Source organism: Martes martes, assembly GCF_963455335.1.
Source record: "Martes martes genome assembly, chromosome: 16".
NCBI classification, from domain to species: Eukaryota; Metazoa; Chordata; class Mammalia; order Carnivora; family Mustelidae; genus Martes; species Martes martes.
Genome location: NC_137904.1, coordinates 44824308 through 44840333, shown reverse-complemented (window position 1 = coordinate 44840333; position 16026 = coordinate 44824308). Strand labels below are relative to the sequence as shown.

The 16026-nt window shown below is 50.9% G+C and overlaps 1 protein-coding gene across 2 annotated transcripts; it reads left to right on the top strand.

Moving 5' to 3' along the window:
- Window positions 1–4562: 4562 nt before the first annotated feature.
- Window positions 4563–7615, top strand: KRT16 (keratin 16; the record flags this gene model as incomplete). 2 transcript variants are annotated; one of them, XM_080826291.1, is made up of 8 exons in its annotated part: window positions 4563–5316; window positions 5761–5843; window positions 5968–6124; window positions 6218–6379; window positions 6477–6602; window positions 6904–7124; window positions 7213–7259; window positions 7364–7615. In XM_080826291.1, 8 exons carry the CDS (start codon window positions 4771–4773, stop codon window positions 7465–7467), a joined length of 1446 nt encoding a protein of 481 aa, XP_080682417.1. In that variant the 3' UTR covers window positions 7468–7615. The 2 variants fall into 2 exon arrangements, with proteins under 2 accessions (XP_080682417.1, XP_080682418.1); XM_080826292.1 differs by lacking the exon at window positions 7213–7259 and having other exon boundaries at window positions 4771–5316; window positions 6904–7047; window positions 7402–7615.
- Window positions 7616–16026: the final 8411 nt, after the last annotated feature.

Genomic DNA, 16026 nt, shown 5'->3' with positions numbered 1-16026 from the left:
CTCCCATACCTCAGAGGCAGTGGTGACTGAGGAGAGAGATGAGCCCCAGCTGCTGGTCCTTCCAGCCCCGATCTGGGGATGGGGAGGACAGTGAGTTCCCCGCCACGGGGGGACGACTGGCTGGAGTCCAGAGCCCAGGTCTGCAGGGGCAGCCACAAGACTCTGAGCAGGCTGGGAGCACAGACTCCGCTCTGTCAGAGGCTGGTGTCTCCCAGCTGCCTGCCCGTGAAGGATGAAGGGCAGGGGGAGGCGTGCTTCCCACCAGGCCCTGCTGCACTTCCAGCCACAACCAGAAGAACCAGCTCTGGGTTGAGGATGGCTCATTTGGAGGGTGATCTCATTTATCTGAACAACAGTCCCGGGAAGCGGGGAGGGTCTGGGAAGAGGCGCCCCACTGTGTGGATAGGGACACTGAGGCTCCAAGGAGCCATGACTCAGCCATTGTCCAGGTTGTGCTGGGAAGAGGAGAGGAGAGCCCCACCCCCTGCCTTGGCCCAGGCTCTTAGGCAGGGGTCTTCTCTCCCTGCAGAGTCTGGGGGCCCACCCTACTGAGTGGGGAGGTGAATGGGGAGGGGTCACAGTGTGGGGGTGGCCAGAGATAGCCCTGGATGGGACCCTTCTGCTGGGTCAGAAGCCCCTGCCCACAAAGTGAGTGGGTGGGTGGTTCAAGAGAATGTGGGTCCCCGAGGGAGGGTCCAGGGCCCAGAGAGGGTAAGCGCCCCTCTTTCCAGGAGTGCTCAGCCCACACTTGGGCAGGCAGGGCCACAGGATGGAGTGACTGGGGGCTGAGACCCATGGTCCCCTTGGGGATGGTGCAGGGAATTCTGTTGGCTGGAAATTTTTGTCCAGGGGCCCCGAGTTAACCTGGGCCGCTGGGGATTCATGCCTGTGGCTGGATTGGGGGACCCAGCTGTGGGGTTCCACAGTTCTTCCACATCTATCCATCGTCTTGCATGAAATCTTTCTCCCCCATCAGTGAACTGGTCTGTGACCGCCCTCGGCGCAGACTTACCCACTCTCATGTGATGGACACACAGACCTGATTTCCAGGCCCAGGGCCTGCCAGAGCCAGACACTGTGACTCTTCCTCTGCCACGCCCACACCCTGACAGTGTGAGCTTGCCCCGCTTTCTGCAAGGAGACCGTGCGGCAGTAACACTCTGTCCAGGACTCAGCGTCCCTCTGTGCTTCTGCACTGCGCCTGGGCGGAAGGAGGAGACACGTGCCCTGGCCTGGGGGGACCCTGGAGGACCCCGGTTTAGAGGTGGTGGGCAGGGCACAACGCTGGGGCTGGTGATCCTCCTGCTGTTCTTATGCAGGAGGTGGGGTGGGAGGTGGAGGAGAGCAGAGGGACTGGAGCCAGGGCCCAGAGCCAAGACTGTAACAGAGCTCAAGCTGGTTCCCCTGAGGGTTCCCCCGAGGGCCCTTTGGTTGTGCAGACCATCACAATAGGCTGTTATAGCCCCGACCTTCAGAAGAGGGGCGTGCAACACGGGGAGAGTTGAAAGGACCACCATCGGACACTTACAGATTCACCCAGGTCCTGGGGCCAGTCATGGGGCCAGAGCCCGGACTGGGCACTCTTGCTCCCTCCTGGCAGCCCCCATGTACCCCATCATGGCCTGTACTGTGTGGGGTTGTCCATAAGTGGCTTCTCCGCCCCGTTCTTTATAACTGAGTGTCCAGCCCAGATCTGGCTCCTGCTTGGTGCTCTGTCCTGGCTCATAGGGGATCTCTTTCTTCACCCTGCCCCAAAGCCCCATGGGCTGGGGCCCTGCAGCAGCCCGCTCTCTCCCCACCCCCCTCACCTTCCTCTCCCTAGGCTGCATCCTGCTTCCCAGCCTGGCTGGTCAGCAGAATTCCCCAGGAGCTTGTAAAACGTCCCCACGATCAGGCTTGTCCTGGGTAATGCTGAGACAGTGGGTCAGAGCAGGTTGGGAATCTGAATGGGGATCCCGGTGATCAGTCAGGTTGGGGAATCACTGCGAGTTGAGGTGTGCCAATAATATTTCCCAGCCAACTCAGGTATGAGATGACCTCAGACCTGAGATGGGGCGGGTGAAAGAGAGAGGAAAGAGGCCTGGGAATGGGGAAGGAACCCACTCTTAGGAGGGATGCCAGTTTGCTGGGAGTCCCTGTGCCTACAGTCCTAGCAATCCTGGATCTCAGCAACCTTGAGTAGGTTTGCCTCATTGGCATGGAATAAATGGGCCCTGTTCCATCTTCCCTAACCCCATGCCCCGGGTGCTGGGCACACGGTGGGAGCTTGGTCTGTGGTGTTGTCTAAGTGGTTTGATGGGTTGGTCGGCTACTTCGTGTAGCTTCTCAGCCCACGCGGATCCCCAGCCATCAGTGCCGGGCCTGCGGGCATTGCCACCTGGATTCCAGGAACAGTGGAAGGGGCAGGGCTCTAATCAGAAGGGAGGGAGGTTGAGAGTGTTCTGGGGCAGAGAAGGAGGAGCTCCCAGAGACCCCGTGGAGAGTCCTTGTGAACCTCAGGAACCGGGTTTGATTTTCTGCTCCCATTTCTGTGCTATTTAACCTGGAACAATTTTTCACTCTCTCTGCTTGGGGCTCGGTAGTCTTCAGTGGCCTCAGAAGTCCTTTTTAGTTCTGAGGGTGATATGTCTGTGTTTGGACCTGAACTCCAGGCTCATCTTGACACCAGGGATTTTGTCCAAGCTTCTAGAACCCATTTTGCCCATTTTTGGGGTTGGGAGAGGGGAGCATTGGGTTCTGTCTCCCAAGCCTGGCCCTGGAGGTGTGTGTTGGGCACCTGCTCTGCTCAGATCTCTGGGCCCTGTTCCTACAAGCCGAGTGACTGACAGGGCACAATGTGCTGGGAGCATTTCCTGTCCGTTGGTTCCCGTAGTATCTGCCAGCCCCGCCCAGGCTAAGGCAAGCCCACAAAGGCATGTCAGAGGAGCGACAGTGGCCGTTCTGTGGATCACCCCCTTGAGCACCCTGAGGTGGCTTCTGTTTTGGGGTTTAGATCCCCCCAATCCTGTCTCCAGCCCTCAGGCCAAGGCCATGCCTGCTGTGGGCAGAGCTTACTCCAGGCACTGTGGGGAAGTGAATGAGAATGGACACACCTGGTCCCAGCCTGCAAGGCATCATGGGCAAGTGGAGATGCCCTGAGCCTGGGGTTCTAGTCCTGGCTCCACAGCTTAAAGCCGAGTGACTTTGGGCGAACCACTCCCTCCCTCTGGTCCTTCCACTGTCCTCCCCACTTCACAGGGTTAATTCAAGACAGTCATGCATGTTGGCGATGCATAGAGAGAGAGGGTGGTTCAGGATGGTGGGAAGGGCTTGACTGGACAAGCAGACAGGCAGGGGTCCAAACCTCAACTCCCCCTTGACTGGCATCTTGGGAAGCCCACTTAACCTCCCAGCTGCCTCGTCTATGAACCTGTGGTGGGAATATTGCCCTTCCCAGAACCGTGTGGTATACACATAGGGCTCCATATGACACCTGTCTCCTCCACTCAATGACCAGCCCAGAATCTGTGAATCCTCAAAACAAAACTGTTGGGAATGGAACCCCGGATCCAGTGTGGAGACTCAGGGCCCCCATTGGGGTTTGGAGTCACACAGGGCACTACTGGCAGGATGGGGACTCCCTCCCACCTCTCTTTGTGGTGGGCATCCATGACTAAGTAGGACATACATTGGGGGTGGGCTGCTCAAAAGATGGGAGTATTGGGGTATAGAGGAAGGGAGGTGCCAGGGTGCAGGGGTGGGTGTGAGGAGGCAGGGAAGGGGGCAGCTGGCTGCAAAGGAAGGATGGGGAAGCTGAGGGGCAGGACCACCGTCAGGGAGTGGCCAGTGGGGTCCTGTGTGCATGTTCTTCTGCAGTGTGTCCTCCCTTTCTACAGATGAGAAAACTGAGGCCCAGAGGGGCTACAAGATGGACTGCCTGTGCCACGTAGCTTGTAAGGGGCAGTGTGGGGAGCGGCTGCCTGTCCAACTCAATGGCACATGCTGGTTCCATGGTACCCAACACTTCTGAGGATCCTGGGGGCTTAAAGGCAGCCACTGAAACTGGGATTGGATCCAATAAGGGAAAGAGAGTCAGAGAATTTTTACAATGAGAAAAGTCTCTGAGATCACCTGGCCCAGGCTTTGTCACTTCCCTGAGGGGAAAAAGAGACCCAGAGAGGGGAGGCAAGGGGTGTCAGGTCACACAGTGAACAAAGCAGAGTGAGAGTAGCACCCCAGCTCTCCAGTCCGGCGCTGGGCTAGTAGGACCCCCACAACACATCTGAAGACGCCCTGGGCTGGCATTGATTGCTGGGGCCTTTTGCAGTCAAGGCTGTCCTGTGGGGCAGGGAGTCCGTCGTGGGCTGACTCACAGCCTGGGGACGCGGCTGTCACAAGGCTGTCTGTGCCAAGGCCCCGCTGGGCCCTGAGGCTCCAGGAACGAGAGCCGGGTTCCCGCCGCCCAGCCTGAGTCATGACCGACTCGCGTTTGTGTGTTTTTCTCTCGGCCCCACACCCCCAGAGCTGGGTGGGAACTCAAGCGGCACCCAGTGGAGTGAGTCGACCCCAGGCTGAATAATCCTGATCCGGAGTGGGGAGTCGGACGGGACCTGGAGTGATGAAATCCGGAGGGGAGCCCGCAAGTCAGCAGCTGGGAGGCCCCGCCTGCCCCGGTGTGTATAAAAGTTCCTGGGGTTTGAGGAGCCCCAGCATCCTTCCAGCCTTCCTGAGCACCTCTCTCTCCTCGCTGCTGACTCGCTCGCTCACTCACTCACCTCCTTCCTCGGCACCATGACCACCTGCAGCCGCCAGTTCACCTCCTCCAGCTCCATGAAGGGCTCCTGTGGCATCGGCGGTGGCTCCAGCCGCATGTCCTCTGTCCTGGCCGGAGGGTCCTGCCGGGCCCCCAGCGCCTACGGGGGCCTGTCGGTCTCCTCCTCCCGCTACTCCTCCGGGGGTGTCTGTGGCCTGGGGGGCGGCTATGGAGGCGGCTTCAGCAGCAGCAGCAGCTTTGGTGGGGGCCTAGGTAGTGGCTTTGGTGGAGGGTATGGTGGTGGCCTGGGTGCTGGCTTTGGTGGTGGCCTCGGTGCTGGCTTCGGTGCTGGCTTTGGTGGTGGCTTTGGTGGTGGTGATGGCGGCCTCTTCTCCGGCAACGAGAAGCTCACCATGCAGAACCTCAACGACCGCCTGGCCTCCTACCTGGACAAGGTGCGGGCCCTGGAGGAGGCCAACACGGAGCTGGAGGTGAAGATCCGGGACTGGTACCAGAGGCAGCGGCCCACTGAGGCCAAGGACTACAGCCCCTATTTCAAGACCATCGAGGACCTGCGGAACAAGGTGCTCAGGGCAGGTGGGCGGCGCTGGGAGGTGGAGCGTTGAGAGAGGTCATGGCTGCAGTGACCCTTAAGAAGCCACTTTCTAGCATCTTTATTTTACAAACAGGGAGGCTGAGCCCACCTTGGGGGAGAGGCCACAGGCCACTCAGAATTGGTGGCAGCATCGAGGTGTCTGAGCTGGGTCTGGAGCTCTGACTCTCTTATCCCTTCTGCACCCTCAGCTTCTCTCATCCTGGGATGGAGGATGGGGGGGCAGTGAAGGGACTGGGGGACATCCCTTCACACACCCTGAGCTGGGTGGAAAAGACACCCAGGTTGGCTGGAGGACCTCACCTGCCAGCCAGGCGACCCTCAAGAGTGGGGAGATACCTTCTTCCCCTCTCTGCTCTTCCCCCCCTGAGCAGCAGTCTTGGCTGACAGGCCTGTCCCTCCACCCTGTCTGCAGATCATCGCTGCCACCATCGAGAATGCTCAGCCCATTCTGCAGATCGACAATGCCAGGCTGGCAGCAGACGACTTCAGGACCAAGTGAGCGACCACCGTGGCGGGCTGAGTGTGGGGCAGAGGGCAGGAAGCAAGCGTTGGGGCCGCCGGCCTTGAGCCTCCGAAGCCTCCTGGATGGAGCCTGATGCCCCGACCTCTGTCCCGCCAGGTACGAGCACGAGCTGACCCTGCGTCAGAGCGTGGAGGCCGACATCAATGGCCTGCGCCGGGTGCTGGACGAGCTGACCTTGGCCAGGACCGACCTGGAGATGCAGATCGAGAGCCTGAAGGAGGAGCTGGCCTACCTGAAGAAGAACCACGAGGAGGTGAGGGCTTCTGCTGGCGTGGCTGCCCGGGGCCGGCTCAGGAGCCAGGAAAGGGGTCGGCTGAGCTGACCACCTCCCGCCTCCCCTTCCTAGGAGATGCTTGCCCTGCGGGGTCAGACAGGCGGGGACGTCAGTGTGGAGATGGACGCCGCCCCTGGCGTGGACCTGAGCCGCATCCTGAACGAGATGCGCGACCAGTACGAGCAGATGGCTGAGAAGAACCGCAGAGACGCCGAGGCCTGGTTCCTGAGCAAGGTGGGGCTCAGGTCCTCCATCCTCCTGCAGGACTTCCCAGCCCCGAGCAGGGAGCACCTCTGGAGTGCCTCCCACCTGCTCTTCTTTGCTCTTGCAGACCGAGGAACTGAACAAAGAAGTGGCCTCTAACAGTGAGCTGGTGCAGAGTGGCCGCAGTGAGGTGACCGAGCTCCGGAGGGTGCTCCAGGGCCTGGAGATTGAACTGCAGTCCCAGCTCAGCATGGTATGAAGGACCCCGCCCAGCCCCCATCCCCAAGTCCCCAGTAAGGAGCACCAGCCCCTTAACACTGCCACAGTACAGTTCTGCCTCTCTCAACCCAGGAGTGGGACTGGAGTGATCATTCTATCCATTATATAGACATGGAAATTAAGGCCCAGAATAATGGAGTAACTTTTTTCCACATTGTCTACCCCATCAGTAGCCCAGCTGGAGTCACAATCCATGTACCTCTCAGGAGACATGCCCAGAGGCCTGGGGGGACAATAGTGACCATCTCTGTTGACTCTCTTTCTCCCACTCATAGAAAGCATCCCTGGAGGGCAGCCTGGAGGAGACCAAAGGCCGCTACTGCATGCAGCTGTCCCAGATCCAGGGGCTGATCGGCAACGTGGAGGAGCAGCTGGCCCAGCTCCGCTGTGAGATGGAGCAGCAGAGCCAAGAGTACCAGGTCCTGCTGGACGTGAAGACAAGGCTGGAGCAGGAGATCGCCACCTACCGCCGCCTGCTGGAGGGCGAGGACGCCCAGTGAGTGCTCCCCCTTCCGTCCCCTAGACGCTTTAGCCCTGTAGGGGCTCCCAGCACATCTAACTGCTCTGCCTTGTCTCCCCCACAGCCTCTCCTCCCAGCAAGGGTCCAGCCATTCCTATTCTTCCCACAATGGTAAGGCTCCTGAGGGTCCCGGGCCCCTCAGAGACCCCAGCTGTCCCTGTGTTGGGCCTCTTAGCTCCCGATGCCCTTCTCACCCCCTCATCTCTCTCCCACAGTCTTCTCCTCCTCCTCCTCCTCCTCTTCCGGCCACCAGACCAGGCCCATCCTCAAGGAGCAGAGCTCATCCAGCTTCAACCAGGGCCAGGGCTCCAAGCACTGAGCTGCCTCCTCCAGAGCCTCCTGCCCGCCGCCGGCCCCAGCCTCCTGACGGCCTGGGCCAGGGCCCTGTTCTCTCAGCACGATGCCCTGCTGTCTCCCCTTCCCCTCTGCTGGTGGTGGGCTAATAAAACTGACTTTCTGGTTGATGCAAACCTGTGTTGTCTCTGTTCTTGGGAGATGATTGGGAGGTCCTAGTGGGAGGGGGATTGAAGGTGTCTCCCAGGGATCTACTGGGACTTCACAGCCAAAGGGGTCCAGGAAATAGCAACACTCAGAAGCACTGGTAGGGTCTTCCTAGAAAAGCCCTCTGCTAGCAAGGGCGTGGGAGGTGGGGACCCAGGACACGAGGGAGCTCCCGGACGCTGACAGCCACCCTGGGAGGTGGGTGTGGTCAGACCCGTTTTGGAATGGAGACAACCCTGCCTTTCAGAGAGGTTGAGTAACTTGCATAAAGTCATGCAGATAGTAAGAGGTGTGACTGTTGTTCACACTGGGTCGGTCTGGTTAAGAAGGCTGTGCTTTTTTTTTTTTTTTTTAAATGCCACTCACTCTTTTTAGGTATTTTACCCCAAAGACTCCAAAGCTTGAGCTGTTAACTCTACCCTTTGGCCCCTCACACTTGTCCAACAAGTTCTGTGTTGGATGGTGGGAAGCAGAGCCTTCTGCATTGGGATGGGGTCCATGGTTAGAACGGAAGTTTCTTCTCTCAACCTGTTCCTCTTCATCACCCCCATTAGCCCCTTCCTTCTCATTCCCCTCGGACAGGGACCTGAGGCCAACGAGCCCCCTAGGAAACATCTGTCACTCATGCCCTCCTCTTCATCCCCACACGACCACCCCCACATTCAGACCCGCTTCCTCTCTCCCAAGAACTAGGCCCGGCCCCCTAAGCAGGCCCCTCGATGTCCATCTCTCTCACTCCCATTTCTGCCTGATGGCCCTTCTAGCAAGAATACGGTCAAGATCAAGAACAAGGATGTTGATCAGGACTCCTCTGTTTAACCACCCATGATGTTCCTTTACCTCTTGTCCCTCTGTCTCAACCCACTGTGGTGATTTCCCATCGTGCCCTGCTCTGCACACAGTAGTCAACCATCCTGCCCCACACCTCTCACTTGCTATGGGTGCCTTCTATATTTAAAAAATTTAATTAACAAAATCAAAGTTATGTATGTGTCACATAATAAGTCTTTTTACGGAAAAGAACCATCCTCAGGCTGTGTCATGTGCCTCTGTTCCCACTTTCACTTTCAGCTCCTAGCTATTACTTTTGGCATTGGCCTTATTTCTAAATCACAGGCTTATATAACCATTTCTTGGTTGTTTTTTTCAGTTTTAGTTTTTAAAAAAGATTTTATTTATTTTGAGAGAAAGAGTGGGGGCTGGGCAGGAGGAGAGTCAGTGGGAGAGGGAGATAGAGAATCTTGAACAGACTCCACGATGAGCCTGGAGCCTGATGTGGGGATTGATCCCATGACCCTAGGATTGTGACTTGAACTGAAACCAAGAGTTAGATGCTCAACCAACTGAGCCACCCCGGTGCCCCTCAATTTTAGCTTTTAACTTCTTGACTTCCTGCTGTGAAGGAGGGGGATTCAGCTCTCTTATACAACATTGCCCTTCCCTTCTTCTTCCTACTCTCTCAATAATATATCCATATTTTCACTGGAGAAATGTTTAATTTTACATTATCATGACTATTTAGCTATTCTTTATAGTCAAAAATATTTTATCCTATTTTACATTTCTTTGGAATAAATATCTTTTTTAACTTGCTGAGGTTTTTTGTGTACCTAAGCTAAATGTATTCCCTAGTTCACTGCCAGAAGTATAGCTCTCCTAAAATGTCAAAACATTGAATAGTCTATCAGTTTTATCTTCTTGAAGGTATTTCTCTTGGAGCCCACTGTCCTGCTCCAGCAAGTTCTGGGTGCTCTCTGTGCCTCCTGTCATCCTGAAATCTTCCTTCACTGTCCTTTTGGACATCCCTTCTTTCTATGTTGCTTCTCTCTTTCTGGATCCCATGTCTCCTTTCTTATTTTCTTCCCTCTTCATTTTCGTGAAACACATCCTCTGGCAATTTCCTGAGATAGGATGTGTAAACTTTTCATGTCTGAAAACATCATTAGTCTAACTCACATTCTTGATGGATAGTTTGGCTGGGTATGGAATTCTAGGTTGCAAAGAATTGTCCCTCAGCACTTTGAAGATATTGTGTCACTATTTCCTGGCTTCCAGTGTTGCTACTGAGAAGTCTAATGCTGTTTTGATTCTAGATATTTGATGCTATCTGATTCCTGACCCTTCCCCCAGAGATTTTAGGCTCTTCTCTTGCTCTCTAGCCAGCTGCACTATCACATGTTCTGCCTCACATGTGGCTGTGTTGAATCTGTTGGATTGAGCACTTGACAGCATCTTTCAGTGTAGAAATTCATGTTCTTCAGAAAGTTTCCAGGAAATTTTCTATTTATTTCACAATTTCCTCCCCTCCATTTTTCTGTTTCTGGAATTCTTCTTTTTGCTATGTATTTCATTCTGTTTTTCATCTAACTTCTCTTTTTTTCAACTTTTTGAGCTTTCCCTAAACTTTGCCATCCAATCTTATTACTTAGTTTTTAAAAAGTTGGATACATTTTAGTAACTCTGGATGCTTTTTAAAAATAGTCTCTTGTTGTTGTTTCAAGACACAATATTTCCTTTTCCTTGTTGAGCTATTGATCATGGCTTTAATAATTCTTTCATTTCCATCAGCATTTCAGTTTCCTCTCAGATGCCTTTTTCCTGATTTGTCTTATCTCTGTCATTTATGCCAGAAGCTTCCCTCAAAGTCTGTGTTTCTTGATTTTTGGTTAATATTAAAGAGTAAGTCACTAAGAAGCTGATTGGAATGTGAGTGAGAGAGAGAGAGTATGTGTGTGTGTGTGTGGACACGGTAAGGGGCTTTTCCTTTGCTGAGTCTCACTGTAGAATAATCTGGTGGAGATTATGTTGTTTTATTGGGAAACTTCAAATGTCAGTGTATGTAGGCCTTTTCTTTTGGGTAAGGTCTTCTTCAGGAAGGATGCCTCTAATTTTCTGCCTGGCCTACCAGCTTTCAGGAAGCTATGTGGAAGAAGGAGACTGAGAGGGTCTCAGTCTCAGTTAATCTGACTTAAATCAGTTTATTACCCCACCCCTAGCTGTGCTTGGTCCCTCAGGGTTTAGTCCCTCTGGGTAAATACTCCAGAATACATCTCCAGTTTCTCCTGGGGTAAAGGAGGAGTGGTTGTCATCAGGTGGGGTTGAGGTAGAAAGGACCTATGGAGGTATCCCTACTTTTTATACAGACTTTTGACCCATTTATCCTCCTATTTCTAGCCCACCTGCCCTCCACCTTCGGGGTGCCTGGTGCCTTTTATTCCAGAGGCTTCCCAGGGTCTTGTTGTGTGAATCTGCTTGCTTCTTGGCTTCTCCTAGAAAAGTACCAATATACTTTTTTGTTTGTTTTCTAGATCCCAAAATATTGTTACTGTAATCCCTTCTCTTATTCTCTTTGTCCAATACATGTTTTATCCACTTACACTAATTTTAGGGGTGTTTAGAGGGATGATGATGAATGACGCAAGGTCCCTGTTATACCTGGCAAAATATTTTTCATCTTTCAAGGCTGCTGAGCCTGATTCATCACTCTGTAATGCATGATCATTGTTGGTTGTTCAGCAAACATGTGTCCTTATTTATGGTAATTGATACTGTCTTCTGGGCCATAGGTGAGGTTATGACTCAGATTGAACCCCAAATCCCAACACACAAAGGCAACCACTAATGACATTTTGGTGAGTTTCTGTCATATATATATTACAGGTCTATCTCTCTGTTTATCTATCTATCTATCTATCTATCTATCTACCCATCTACAATCACACTATATCACATTGTATTCAATTTTATTAGTATTTTAAGAGAAGTACTTTCTTATGTTAAAGTGTTACACATTTCAATGCTGTTTCCACTGTATTTTTTTGTTGTTGTAAATTAAAATATTACAGCAATAAACCTCTTTTTGCATAAAGCTTTTATAAATATTTTGCATTATTTTCTTAGGCTCGATTCCCAGAAGCATAATTACTAGATGAGAAGATAATGATCATTTCAAGGGTCTTGACTTGTACTGTCCAGTTCATTTCAAGAGAAGTGATACCACTTTACATAATTTACCAGCAGGAAATGAGAGTACCTGTTTCAAAACCTGCTCACCAAATTGGAGTATTATCTTTTAAAAAATCTCTGTTGTTAATGAATTCATCTGTCCCTTTCAAAGGTGACCTTATGAAAGGACCCTCACATAGAGATAGAGTCCTGGTCTGGGTTGCTAAAAGACTCCTGAACTAGATCACATGCTTATGAGTTGTTCAGTAATAAGACAGAGGATGCAGAATGCCCTTTACCTAAAAAAGCTGTCTGTGCCTGTGTCTTCATGGTGACTATTGCCACCAGTGAACTGGTGGCACTCTGGAAATAAAGGCCTCCATTTGAAAGATGAGGAAAATGAGGCTTCAACTAATTAAGGGAAAAAAAATACTTTGTTAGGGTCTCCTAGCTAGTTAGTAAAACTACCTGAGAAGAAAGCACGTTTCTCCTTTTCATTGTCATATCGTGTGGAGACAAAACATGAACCCCTTTTAAAATGTTTTTTTTTTTTAAAGATTTTATTCATTTATTTGACAGAGAGAGAGAGATCACAAGTAGGCAGAGAGACAGGCAGAGAGAGAAGGGGAAGCAGGCTCCCCTGCTGAGTAGAGAGCCCGATGAGGGCTCGATCCCAGCACCCTGAGATCATGACCTGAGCCGAAGTCAGAGGCTTTAACCCACTGAGCCACACAGGCGCCCTTTAGGTTTTTATTTATTTATTTATATTTATTTACTTATTCCACAGACCGAGATCACAAGTAGGCAGAGAAGCTGGCAGAGAGAGAGGGGGAAGCAGGCTCGCCACTGAGCCGAGAGCCCGATGCAGGGCTCTATTCCAAGACCCTGGGATCATGACCTGAGCTGAAGGCAGAGGCTTAACCCACTGAGCCACCCAGGTGCCCCAAAATATGAACCGTTTTTAAAGGAAGGCTTCAAGGCAGAAATGTGAGCTTCTCCTTCAATAAGGGAACTAGATTTTCCCTCTGGAAATGACTTGCTGCTTGGATTCCCCAAGCTCAGATTCAAGTCCCAAATCAGACAGCATTTTGCTCTCGCCTGGCCTTTCCCATTTCCTAAGATCATGGCACCTGTGAAGAGGAGGTTGTGTGCTCCCGAATGTTCCTTGTAACTTTATTTTGAACACACCCTCAGATTCTTTAGGCTTGAGTTAGTGTCAAAGTTTGTGAAATATTGTTTTAGATAATTGCATAAAGAGCTAAAACAATGGCTGGAGTGAGAATTAATGATAGCCCATAAAGTGTATCTGCTGATGTAAATAAATGAGTGGTAAGCATGTCAGGTTTTGCCTTCTTTGGGCCCATTGTTTCTAAGGGCTATAAAAAGCACAGGGTCCCTCCTAGTGTCTGAGATAAGCCATTTCTTATGTTTGTCTTCCCACCTCTGAGGCTTGTTGTTTAAGGCCTCCTGACAGTTCCCTGAGACATAAACACCAATGAAGCTTTTTGTTTTGCTGGTCCCCACAACCCTTAGCACCCAGCACATCTGGGACACTTAGTAAGGATTTGTGGAGTCAGGCCTTAGATTTGGACTACAGACCTTTGCTCTTCCAGGTTTCCATGGACTCAGAAGCAAGTCTCTTCTCTTCTCTTCTCTTTCTCTCTCTCTTCTTTCCTTCCTTTCTTTCTTTTGATTTCATTTATTTATTTGAAAGAGTGCATGCACATGAACAAGGAGGGAGGGGCCGAGGATGCAGGGCTCGATCCCAGGGCCCTGAGATTGTGACCTGAGCAGAAGACAGATGTTTAACCCTCCGAGACACCCAGGTTCACCAGAAGCAAGTTTCTTTCTTTCTTTCTTTCTTTTTTTTTTTAGATTTTATTTATTTGTTTGCCAGAGATCACAAGTAAGCAGAGAAGCAGGCAGAGAGAGGAGGAAGCAGGCTCCCTGCTGAGCAGAGAGCCTGATGTGGGGCTCGATCCCAGGACCCCGGGATCATGACCTGAGCTGAAAGCAGAGGCTTAACCCTCTGAGCCACCCAGGCGCCCCAGAAGCAAGTTTCTTGAGGACAGGCCTCTCTGGATTCCACATGCCCCTTGTCATGTTGGTACAAGGCAGCCACCATGGTAGGTGTTGATGAGCTGCTCCCATCCTCTCCCGAGCCGTGAGAGGATGGGAGCCTGGTCTTGTCAGAGCTGAGGCACCAAGGCTTCCTCTGATGTGCTGTGTGGTCACTGCCATGGGCGGATGTAGCTCTGTGCCCCTCTTCCCTCAACAGTCCAGGACCCCCTCAGGGCTTTGAGCAGGTCAAGAGGTGTTAAAGCAAAGATGTCAGCTGTTTAGAAAGAGAGTCCATTTCTGACTGGACTCCCTGTGAACACATCCCTGGGGCGCGGGGTCCCTTCCTGTCCTATTATTATAGGATCATTACACATAAAACAGGTAGCTTTTATCTGCCATATGGATAGTGTGATAATGTAAAAAAAAATACAAAAACCAAACACATTCATCCATTGTTCGGTTCCCAGAGTTTTTCTTCTCTCGGGCTCCTTTCTGGGTTCATTACGTGTGAGTACACATCCAAGATGACTTTCAAATGATCAAAGGGTTTCATTATTAAAGGAATAAAAAAATAGAAATAAAAGGACATGGGTGCGAAGATATTTATCACTGCATTATTTACAGTGACCAAAAAAGGAAAACAAAGGTAGTGTACAGTTGGGTACATAGGGGTTCACTCATACTACGGAGTATTAAGCAGCCACCAGAGTCAATACGTTGGAGCTGTGTAGGATGGCAAGAAGAGATTTTTCAAGGTTTTGGGGGAAAGGGGAATAAACGCAGGATACAGAAAAGAACAGGTAGTATGCTGACCTCACTTGTGTGAATATGTATGTATTCACACTTACGTGTGAATTTATGTGAATGCATATGTGTGTGCGTACGTATGAGCACTGCAAATAGGAAAGGGTACATATGTTATTAACATGGGTTACCTTGGGGTTAGGGTGGGAGGCTAGGTGGGTGTAATGGATAGTAGAGGGAATGAAGAGATCCATGAAAATAGGAAAGAAAAAAAAAGAGTGCATCCAATTTTATATGTATCTATAAAATTGTGTGTGTGTGTGTATAGGAACAAAAAAAGTACATAAAAAAATTAAGAACTATAAAATCAGTTCATTTGTTGAATACCACATCGGTTTCCTAGTTAAAAACATGGGCACCTGGCTGGCTTTGTTGGAAGAGCCAGCAACCCTTGATCTTGGAGTTGTGAGTTCAAGCCCCGTGTTGGGTGTAGAGATTACTTAAAATAACTTTAAGAAAAAGAATAAAAAACCAGATTGTACACACCAATATCTTGGACTGCCAATTTTATATTACCATGTAGTAGATTTTTTTTTACCATTTTAATTTTTAAGTATAGAGCTCAGTATGTTAAATATATTCACAATATTGTACAACAGACACAAGCTCTATGCTCACTAAACCTCAATTTCCTTTTCTCCCTTGTCCCAGCCCTTGCTAACAAACTTTCTCATTTCTGTTTCTTTTTTTTTAATTTAAAGATTTTATTGATTTATTTGACAGACAGAGATCACAAGTAGGCAGAGAGGCAGGCAGAGAGAGAGGAGGAAGCAGGCTTCCCGCTGAGCAGAGAGCCCAATGCAGGGCTCGATCCCAGGACCCTGGGATCATGACCTGAGCCGAAGGCAGAGGCTTTAACCCACTGAGCCACCCAGGCACCCCTCCTCCTTTCACTTTCTATGCTTCTGACTACTTTAGGTATGTCATGAGTGGAATTGCACAGTATTAATCCTTTTCGTGACTGCCTTATTTCACATAGCGTAATGTTCCTTAGGGTTCATTTGTGCTGTAGCCTGTGATACCATCTAATAGATTTTAAATTAACTTTGTATTTAGATAACAATATGACTACACAAATCAAAAGTGATAACCAAAAGGGGAAAAAAAACCACCCCTAAAGTTAGACTGTATTCCCTCGCAGAAGGTAATGTGGAATAGTGGAAGGAGGCAAGAGGTCAACCTGGGGTTGAGCCTGGAGTATGATGTTGGCTGATCCCTTCGTCTCTGAATTTCAGTTCCTTTCGTGAATTTAGGGTGTTAGTATCTACCTGAAGGGGATCCATTATTACATTTGATTCTTGTAGCAAGGCTGGGGACAGACGATTGTGTCCTTCCTCCTAAGGCTGAGTTGGAGCAAATGGCTCCTTCCTGCCTCCTCTCTGCCAAGACTCCTTGCTATGTCCCGGCACCATATTCATCCTATTTTACAGGTGAGGAAACAGAGGCTCAGGGAGGCTGGGCGACCTCCTTAGGGGTGCATGACTGGTAGGTAGGTTATCAGGGAGTCTGTTACCTCTGTGGTGATTTTCCAGAGGAGCAGACACCTGGCCTTGCTGTTCTTAGCAAG